The sequence below is a fragment of the Struthio camelus genome, chromosome 2 (genome assembly GCF_040807025.1).
Source record: "Struthio camelus isolate bStrCam1 chromosome 2, bStrCam1.hap1, whole genome shotgun sequence".
Taxonomy (NCBI): domain Eukaryota; kingdom Metazoa; phylum Chordata; class Aves; order Struthioniformes; family Struthionidae; genus Struthio; species Struthio camelus.
The window spans coordinates 53,994,545-54,005,558 of NC_090943.1; the positions used below are offsets into that span (position 1 = coordinate 53,994,545).

Here is an 11,014-nt window from a genome sequence, read left to right on the forward strand (position 1 = left end):
CAGACCCTATTCACTGCAATTTTATATCCTCTTCAAGATTTATTAACTGTGTGGCGATAGTGTCTAGTAGCCAGTTAGGAGCAGCGGTGGCCTTGTGCAAACACATGCTCTCTACCTCAAGTAGCCTAAATTTTTAGTCTCACAGACATACCTAAAGATGCGTAACTTGACGTGTTATGCATTCTCTTATTGACTTCAGAGGGACAGCTTGAAGGACATATAGTTTTAAAGATAGACCTCATGTGACAAAAATAGCCTGTTTTGCTTCTCTCTGTTAGAGCTCATCTAATAAAAGACTGTAGTTGTCTCTCCAGACCTTGCTTCACCTAAAGATCTGAACACCATTATAAGCTTTTTGCAGGTCAAACCCAAGAGGAAGCTCCAGCAATTGTGCATAAATTGCGTAAATGTGCATAACTTGCGTAATTGTGCATAACCTGTAACAGAGGAAAAGTGAAGGCAGAATCAGGGAAACACCCCGTAGAAAAGCCATTATGAGGAATTCTAGTTGCAGACTTTTAATACTTTCAAGTGTCAAGTCTGGTAGTGTTGTCAAAGGATTTCTATGGTCCTTGCACTGGAATAAAATGAGAGCAGAATGTGGCTCAAAACCTACATTAAAAGACTGGCTTGTGGCACATGCTCATACAAACCAGATGATGGCTGTCTAAGGGTTGAGCATAGCCTGAGTTCTCTAACACTTAGATGAAATAGAAAGTCATCTTTTTCCCACTGAATCTTATGAAGTCTAATTTTCTTCTACCCATAAGGCATTCCCTTTGCTTTCACATTACCAGGGTGTGTTTGCCTTGCAGTGCTTGGAAGGCCATTGATTTTAATAAGGTAGAAGGCTGCATTGGCGTTGAATTCAGTGCCATAGTTTTTTTTAAGAGAGAACCTGTGTAGCACTTCACTCTGGCAGTGGGTATTGTTAATTCATCCTGTTACCGCTGTCTTGTGCCAGAGAAAAATGTATGCATGCTGACAGTCATTGGGAATACCCAGCTCTTTAAAGGAGCCATAACAATACAGCATCCAGAATATATCTTAACTGTGCCCATAGTACATTGGACAGCCCTGAAGTTGCTCGAATGAGATAAGACACTCAAAATTTTACCTGCTGGAGCAAATCAAGACACACTCTTCACCACAGCCCTATTATGCCATTAACCAGTGCCTCTTTTCATTGTTTGTATATGTGCATACAGAGGGAAAAACATTAGCAAAGCAGAACAAGAGGTTGTGCACACTTTGTGTTCTGGTATAAGCTATGCACAAGGACAGAGCTTGGGGAAGTTGGAGCGTGGGAATTCAGCGAGCCAGCACGAGGGAACGGTCTCAGTTCGAGTCCCATCGTAACAGCGGGCGTGTCAGGTCCTGCTGCAAGCAGTGCGGGCCAATTTTCCCATATCATTTCTTGCAAGACCACAGTTTCCAAGTGGGCAGGTCTGGCAGCCATATCGAAACACGAGGATGTCCTATGGTCCTTCTTTCATAGCAGGCTCGCAGCGGAGCTGGCAGTCAGGAGCGTTTCACCCACTCTGTTCAGGGCAGGAGGTAAACAAAGGGACAAAACCATTCTTCGGTTTACCCGTTCCTCACTTTTAAGCCAACTTATTCCTCTTGATCTCAGACTCATGCAAATGCTGAGGCTGTGTGTGAGGCTGCAGCTGCTACCAGGTTCTCGCACCACTTGGGAGATACTGCAGAAGAAGAAAAGGAAATTAATGTTTGGTATGAACCAGGGTGCTGAGATCAGACCCAGGAGTGCAGAGAGGTGAGAGGAAAGGAGTGGAGCCAACAGGTCTTGCTCCACCCTCCCACAAATTTTGCAAAGAGGCGACAGTCAAGGCACTTCCAGACTACTCGGAGTAATTTCTAGGCGGGACAGTTGCAGGGAAGCTGTGGCCACTCATCGGCTTCCCCCATGCCCCCAGGCAGGGTTTGAGCCACCAGTGATAGCCCACGGTGGGAGCTGGCAGCCAACAAGGGACCGAAAGGCAGCAGCAGCAGCACAAGGACAGGAGCACAAGGACAGCCAGCCCAGCCTGCTAGCCACGTGCCCACCATGGCACTCGCCACCTGAACGGCACGAAAGGCGGACCGCTCTTCCATTTTGTTTTTTTAGCCAAATACCTTTGCTTTCACCATGGTACAACAGCTCTTGTTGTGAGAGACTTTTTAACTGTTACTAGGACTTTTTGATTTTTAAAAAATTATTTTACATTTCCAGAATCAAATTTCCTTTCTTCTTTCTTTTGGGCGTTCCTCTTATTTTCCATTCTTAATTTCCCCACCGTTTTCCCTGAGAAACAGGGCGGGCAGAAAAAGAAAAAACAATCATTTGAATAGGGCTCCTGGGAAAAGTTTGGTAGGTTTTTTTGTTTTTCATTCCATTTGGGGATTTCTGTGGGATGTAACAAGCCATTTTAGCTGTGTCTGGGCACAGTGTGCAGAGTAATGTGAGTGCAATGTACGTACTACATGCAAGGCACTGACTTCCTCCAGGTTAGCAAGAAAGGGAGATTATTCATTGCTACCAGTTCTGCATCACTTCAGCAAAAAAAGTTTAATAGGAAGATATCAACTCATTAAATGATCTAATAAATTCCTGTTACTGTCATGGGGCAGATTCTCCCCATTTTACATTGTTAATTCGCTGGGCTGCAATCTGCAGGGTCTAACACGAGTCCAGAGCCTTTTTTGAAACGGAAGGGGAGGAAGATATGCCAGCAGGAAAACTTAACCAGTGACTGTGGTGCGAATTTTGAGTACCCTGCTAGACGCCATCCGTGGTTTATACTGCAGGACTCTCTCCTGTTTGTGCCTTGTACGAATGTTCTCAGGTTTGGAGGCTGCACTTGAAGGCAAAAGGCAAAAAAAGGATGGGTATTTTTTACGCAAAGCAATATATGAACATCAACAGAGGCACCTTAAGAGAAGCTGTTTTAGGCAAGCGGAGACGTTTTCAAAGTTCGAAGCACAGTGGGTGAGTCTTTCTCTGGGTTTGCTTTGCAGTTTCAAGCCCTATGAATAACATTTTGAGTTTCTGCTTCATTCAAAGCTGATACTCAGAGAGAGAGCAGGACTGAGAGGAAAATAATGCAATTGACTCACGCATCTCATGCAATATGCACAGGCTAGGCTTCACAAAAGACGCCTTGAAAATTTCTTTATTAAATATAAAACCCAGCCCGGAGCAGGAAAAGTGTTCTGCTTCAGAGGTATCAGCATCATTTTGCAGTTTAGGGTTCACTGACAGATTTGTGGGTCCCAAAGCTAATTCAGAAGGCAACTGGTTACTACAGAGCTTAATCAGGAATCTGTGAGAGAGAAGGTAAACTTAGCTCCTGGTATCTGTAGAGCAAGAGTCTTAGGAGGAAAACCAAAATCAGACAATTTATGATGGTTCTCCACTTTTTTAAAGCCATCTCACAGACAATACTGGCTGCATAATTTCCAGCTGTGACTGTACCCTCACTTGGATATATAAAGTTTTCTGCAGCCTGTAACTTCTGTTCCAGCCTACTTGAATTCATTACCATCCATTATACAAATGCTTCTTTGCATGACTACAGACTCCTTTGACCAAAGGCACCATTTTGAAAAGGTGTATCTAAGCATTATCAGGACTTGGAAAAGCATCTCTTTTTAAATGCCTTTAACATTTTTGATGCTGCTCATTTTTAAGCAAGTCATAATAATCTATTGTTTGAAAGTTAAACTAAAGGAAATAACCTCTTAAAAGAAAAGAAAAGCCTTCACCCTTCACTGTCAGCCTCACTGACATCTACAGTTACTTTAATATAAACCATTTTGTGGTTGGGCCCTTTGTGTAAAACTGATTTTAAATTGCACAAGTGATCTTGTGCAATAGAAACGGTCCCAAACCACAGCATTTGTAACAAGGCTGGCAATCAGAAGCTCTCTGCTCTTTCCAAAAGTGGGCTGTAGTTTTGCACAAAGGTCTGTGCAACAGATTCAATTTGCAATGGATGTATTTTCTAAACTAGCTCTGCTACAGAAGGGGTCTCCCAACTGGCTTTTGAAGTAACTGCAAATGGGCCGCTCTTATTGCAATAGTCGCAACCTCCGAAGCAGAGTTGTAAGCCTTGCTGTCCCGTAGCGCTGGAGCTTAGAGGACATATTTCCCTCCTACCCCAACACCCTGTCACCTGAATTTGAAAATGAGAGACTTTTCAGCACGTGTACGTTAGCAGCTAGGTACAGCTCTGATCCTCCCCCAAAGCCGGACTTGAACGCCACTGATGCCGAAACTCACAAACGCACCTACAAAAAACAGCCACCTTGGGAGAGCCTAGGAATGGGCTTAAACATAAGCCCAGCCTTTCCGGACACTGAGCTCAACAAGGCAGGGTTGCAGCTGGGTCACCAGCCCCAGGGGCTCCACCAGGCTTGGTAGAGTCTTCTTCAGAGTAGTCTGGATGCTTTGTGGCTTTAGGCCCCCACATTTTTCACCCTGAGATAGTCCAAAAGGAGCTGGACTTCTAAGAGCACAGCTCAGTTGCCTTTGAAAACCAGCTGCACCGCAGTGCCTTACACATCGAAACTGAATCACTTACACCACAAATCCAGCTCAGAAAGTGATATTGCAGTTCCTCGTGTGCTCCCCTGCAATAAATGCTGCACCTCACATCTATGCTTAAGGGGAAAAGGGCTTTTTTCCAGCTGACTCCGATTTCCACTGATATCAGTTTGGTGGACAGGGATATCTGTCCCCATTCATTGAGAGATGCTCTGGCGCACAAATTTTGGAAGAACCCAGAACCTGAGAGCAACCCATTATTGACCCAGTCTAGTGCAGGTCATCTTTAAAACCCTAAGGGCCTATGTAAAATAAGCTCGTGTTCTCAGTCCAAAAGCTAATGGAACAGCTGATATAAAACCTGTCATGATCACAGGCACTATGACTGAATGGACATGAAAACAGAACTGCTTACCATTTCCCTCCACAAAGCTCACTGTGGCAAGGACTTTAACGCCATGGCAGGAGTAGCTACAGAAACTCACAGTGCCATTGTGCTATGTCATTCTTACAGATAAATAGAAGACTTGAGCTGACAGACCCCTTGGCCTGGCAGTGTCTGCAGGCTCCAGAACACCCCTTGAAACTGCATTGTCCTCATAACCCAAATCCTGTTTGGTCAGAACCACTCTGCGGCTGACAGAAGGTTAAAAGATATGAGGGAGAGAAGAGTTAGTAAAAGATAGTAGCAAAAAAACTAGTGGGAATTCAAAGTTACTCCTGGACAAAGAGAATTTTCCATTAGAGCCCAAATTCAAAGCATAGAGCTTAGAGAAACACAGGCATATTAATGAGCATGCAGCTTAAAGGATCATTTCCTAATTGCTCATCTCCTCCATCTACCGCATTGCTGAGTGATAGGTATGAACTCCTGAGAAGAGAAGATCTTAATAAGTTCAGAAAACAGTCAGGATTCAAACAGTTGGTTTTTTGTTTGGGGGCATTTCTATCAAAATGAGATGGAAGAGTATGGAAGTGACTTTCTAATATTGCATGCCATTTTCAGTTATTTCTGAGGGCCACTTGATGACTCAGAAACAGCCTGATATTGAGCTGCTTAATCCATGGCTTACCCCATTAATAATCTCCTATGACAGGGTCCTTTTTTTTTCTTTTTTTTTCCAAGAAAAAAAATTCTACCTCCATTTATGTTGCTACCAAATTCACTGGGGAGTTGCTGCTCATTTACCTTGGCGGGCTGGCAGCCTTCCCCCAAAACATGCCAGCCTGAGTAGCTGCCATTTTAAGCAGCTTCTAATTTGCTGCAGCAAGCTGTTAGTGCCTGCTGGCAGCTACAGTATCCTTGTACCTTCACAGCCATCACGCTTGCCATCTGTCATCAGGGTTAGACCACAGTGGCAGCTGCTTCATCAGGCCAAGCCCAAAACTCTGGATATAACTATTTACACTCCAGGGGTTACCCTTGCTTTACACCCACCTAAGTAAGCCAAAAGCCAGATCCCAAGGCTACAACTTGTAGGGGAAATCCTTGGATTAAACTGAGCTCCAGGGCAGTGCTCACGAAAGGTGATGAGGATAAAAGTGGCTAAAGACTGTGTTGTGTTCTCTCATTTCTGAAACTGCAGAATTTGGAGCATCTCCAGGGCTGTGCAAAGCTCCAGCGGCTGCCACAGCCCCAGAGGACCTCTGACTGGCACAGGATTAGCAAGTGTGGCATATGTGGCCATGCTCTCTATTCCCTTCCGACACATCCCCTTCCTTGGGAAGGAGTGGGAAAAACTCTGCCAGCTGGGAGTCAGTGCATGCAAGAGTTAGTGTATTAGTGTTAGAGCATTTCAGTTGGAATTTGGGAGAATTCCAATTTATATATTGGTATGTAATATGAGAAAAGTTTTTATGGAAAGGATACGTACCCCTTATACCCAGTGAAGATCTAAGGCTGTTACCGTAGCAGAGCATTCCCACTGATATCAAGGAGACCTCAAAGAGCAGACCAGCAGCAGAACCAAAAAAGACTTCTAAAAGGCCAAATCCGCCATCATTTTGTCACTCCAAGGAGGAAGAAAGCAGTGTTCAGGAAGCTCAGCTTTTTATTTTGCCAACAAACCATGCTGCTGACTGTACGAGACATTGGGGAAAATCGGTTAAGCGCAAGAGGCAGCATTGCTAGTGAGAGCTGCAGACCTACTGAGGAGCCCATCGGGAGATGCTGGGGTTTTTTTCCCTGCTCATGCGAAAAATTAGACGTCTTGCAGACTTTAGTTAGGAAGAGAGCACAGAGAGGGAGTCAGGTGTGCCTTTAGAAAAGCTAAGTCCATTTACAGAGAAGTGGCAAAGGCTTCCTTTCCCACACACAGCTGAACCAAGAAGGAAGGTCTTTCACCCACGATGCTCTTTCCTACTCTTGGACACTCTGACGTGCTTGATCGTGCTTAGTCTGGTGCTTCTTTGCAGGCTTGTTCTCACATCACTGAAGGTTTTGTGCTCTTTCTCAGAGCCACAGACCAACATCTAGCTAACAGCATTAGCAACAGGTAACACCTTTCTGTGTACGTGTGCTTTACACATCTCTCTGTTTTGAATGGTGACATGGACGCAGAGGGAGCAGCTGTTACGCTAGGGATTCGTTCCACAAATAGCTTGGCTTTTTTGCAACAGCGCCTTGACTAAGTGGTATAAATTACATGCCTCTCCCACTGTTTCCATGTGCTTTAGCCCAAACAATAGATTATGTTTTTGATTGGAGTGCTCAGTCATTCTACCCCAGGGATCCAATTCAGTTAGTGCTAATAGCTCATGGTCTGAATTACCCACTTCTCCCTCTCATAAAGACAATGATGTCCACCTTAAACCATGGTACAGTAGGCCGAAGTCATAATTCAAGCTTCAAAATCTTTGATCCACAACAAAGTTCTTACTGGTTTTAATGCGTCCCATGTATATGTGGCGCTACAGGGAGGCAGACGGAAGGTTTGTCGGTAAATACATGAGCTAGAGTTTCTTATCAAAGCGGGGAGACCCTAAAAAGGATTAGTCTGCCTACGAGAGTAACTAGCAGGAAGACTGGCCCGCATGCTAAATAGCCTGGAATAATGTGTCAATCATGACAGAGAGTTTATTATTGTCATACCTTCTTTGCATTCAGATCTGCGTGACTTCTGAAAAGGAACACGATGGCTTCATCAAAGTGTACAGCGGGAAGAAGAAAGGCTTTGTCCCCATAGATGTCTTAGAAAACATCTGATTTCAACAGCCCGCTCGCTGCAGTAGGAGCCCTTTGTTGGCAATGCCTGTCTGCCTCATCTCACACTGTGTCAACCCAGATGGGCTGTCTTGCAGATGTTCAGGGAAGAGCGAGAAAACTGCAACTACAAGAAGAAAAAGACATTTAGACTGTCACAGCAACACTAAGGTATACGAAAAGTGGATTGATTGAAAGAAAACATAGTCAGAAACCACTGGGGAAATGAGAGGCCCTTGAAAACTAATAAGAATAAGGTAAGGGGGAAAAAAGTCTGGTCTGGTTTCTGGTGCAAGATGACTATTATGACCCTGATGGAGACAGACAGCTGTTCTGAAGGACTAAACTCATGTCCTGTTCTCGTGTCTTAGAAAACTGTTGGACTGCTTTCCTGTTTGAAGTGTGTGTGTGTGGGGGGGGGGGGAATACTGTTCAAACTGTCTTTGTACTACAGTCCAATGCTTGTAGTAAAGTGTTGCTGTGGTCCTACAGTTTTGTCCCCGGTATCAGTCGATCAGCCGAAGCGTTTAATCCTGGTGTTTAGTCTCATCACACAGCAGTTTGAAGATGCCGTGTTCCTGTCAGTCTGTGGAGCACGCTGTGCCCTGGCAGTCGGCAGCTTTCTCTTTCTGTGTCATCCTACCACACAGAAGAGCAGCAACCGTCTGTGTCCTCTGTTTTCTCTGTATACGAACAAAAGGTCTCCGCATATGTTGGGCGTGATGGCTGCTCACAGAAACAGCCGTCTTCCTACTCAGAAGCCTTGCCTGGACGCGTCCTGTTGTGTTCCCTGTTCCTTTATCTGGTGACAGAGGAAATGGGAGAAATGGCTTGTGAGAGCCACAGGCTTGAAATGTTTTCTATTTTTCTGTGTTTATTGCACTTAAAAGATTTTATATATTGATCCTATTTATAGAAAAAACAGATGGTTAACTAACCCCCACCCCGAAGACCAAAAGCGCTAGGAAAGGACAGACTATATATAGAAGCGAAGTCTGTAATTACCGAAATCCAGAATTTGTGACTGAAAGGCACTGGGTGTCTTAGCATTGTGTTGACACACCAAAGTCTTTTTCTTCATTTGCTAAACAGAAGTTTTGCAGTTTTAGTAGTAAATATGCTGATTTGAGTCAGTCCTCGTTGGCTTATATCCCCACGAGCCTCCCCTCAGTCCCATTGAGACTGCACAGGGAGGTTTGTCTTGTCGATGGTTTGTCCTATGCAGTCCTCCACCTTCAAGTGTATTTTGGGCACACAAACCTTGTGGTACCTGGAGAGCAGCCCATGGGATCTGTGGAGCTTGACCAATGTACAAAGGTCAACCAGCGCCAATCCCATTGTAGGGCAGGGGCCTTATGGTGTTTAATGACAAGGAACCTAATTGCCAAGTATTTGATTGGATGTAATTGGACCAAATACACTTAAGCAGCTTATCGTGTATTATGACATGGAGTTTAAGTCCTATCCCAGAACTCCCTGATGAATTCATGCCTTATTTGACCAGCTCAAGACCAAATCCCAGTCTTTAACACTACTGGAGATGGCCTCAAATTGATGTCCTAAATCCCCATGCTACAAGAAGAAATTCAGATGCTGCCAAGTTAGTAGAGGCCTTTGCAAGATATACACTATTTCTAAAAAAATGCTTTCATTTTTATATCATATTTTGAGGCAGTTTGAATCTGTGTTGCACAGCCCAGGTCCCATAGATGGGTTGCCATATTTGAATAGCTGATCTTGTGCAAAGCCTTAAGAAAGCCAGTGCAGTTCTGTACACAGTCAGAGGCTGACATAGCAGATCAATTTGCAAGCTCTCAGAGACACACTTTGTGGCTCTTATATATCACTTAATTGCAGAAGAGGAAGTTGAAGGGGTGTCAGCTACTGAAACTTGGTGAAAGTTGGTTCTCAATAACGAATGTGATCTGTACCAATCATTAACGTCCTCCTGGCTGATCAAAAGCATCTGATTTCATATCTTCATCTATGGGAATATCAGCAATTTAAAAATGGCTTTTCTTTTCCAATGCAAACAATAAACTTTTGTTCAGCTCATTTTCCTGAGTAGTCAGTAAACTCAGTGGGAGGACAGAGGATTCTGATAGGCCTTAATCATCAAGAGGAAAAGCAGCAAAGACATGTTAACCCACCCTGCTTTATAAGATTTTTTATATATATATTCACCAGTTCACAGAAAAAATTCAAGTGTGTGTTAGAACTAAAACGTTTGCTATTTTTGATCAGGCCTGTCAGGCCTTTCCTGTGGGCAAAGGAAATCTATATTACTCTATACATATGTGCTACTGTTTACATGATTGCATCATACTGTGATTCCCTCCTATTTCAGTCTTCATGATTTCAATTTATCCCTGCAATGTGCATCATACTATTCAAAGAATGATATGAATATTACCTACAACTCACAATGGCCTTTAATCAATGTCTGTTTGATTCCTTTTGATACTGAGCAATAAATAATAAAGTGATTGAGAAAAAACAAAACAAACCCTAGTGGATTGTGTTACATCTGAGAAAGCATTGCTTCTGAATCAAAGCTTTCGTGGTACTTTTTCCCTACTGTTTTTGGTTTAGTCTTTTTTCCTGGGTTTTTGCAGTTGTTTGATATGGGAACATAATTTATACCTAATGTAACAAGAATCACATACATGACATTAACTTTAAGCATATGATAGATTGGCTATTTGTATACTTAAAGATGAAGTACTTTGCTTATGGTCATTTTCTGCCAATCAATTTTGGATGCCTTACTCTGAAACCAGATGAATATCCCATCATTTTTTCCTACCATATGCCATTCACAAGAGAGATTGCATTAACAAGCAGATAAAAACCAGAGAGAAGACGGACTGGATTCTGTCTGACGTTTGCTCAGAAAAATTGAATTTCAGGAGATAAATGATGTTCACATTTAATTTAATATTCTGCTTAATAAAGAGTAAGCAAAGGTTGGAAGGAGAATAGAAGTGTATGTTTCTTGACTTCTTTGCATTGGACATCGTATCATTTTCAGTTAGCCACCTTCAAAGCATTTGCTAGAACCATCAGCAGTAGATGTTATTGAACACATCCATTTAAAACCTACAGCACTTGCTTTTTCTGTCCGTAGCGAAACATTTCTAAAATAGTTCTTCTGCAGCGTTATGTAGCATGTGTGAAATTGGAGCCGAGTTTCGTGGTGAAGCCATCCTAAACATTTGTTTCCAGCAAATCAGAATGTATTCTAAGCCTTTCTATTTGTTGTTTCA

The 11,014-nt window shown here is 43.2% G+C and overlaps 1 protein-coding gene across 1 annotated transcript in view; it reads left to right on the plus strand.

The window, feature by feature from the left end:
* Positions 1 to 10,725, plus strand: part of STAC (SH3 and cysteine rich domain) — a 71,693-nt gene extending 60,968 nt beyond the window's left edge. Inside the window, exon 11 of the mRNA XM_009679738.2 lies at positions 7,653 to 10,725. Within this exon, the coding sequence (XP_009678033.1) occupies positions 7,653 to 7,751 (99 nt within the window). The 3' untranslated portion in view covers positions 7,752 to 10,725. The remainder of the gene's footprint in view (positions 1 to 7,652) is intronic.
* Positions 10,726 to 11,014: the final 289 nt, after the last annotated feature.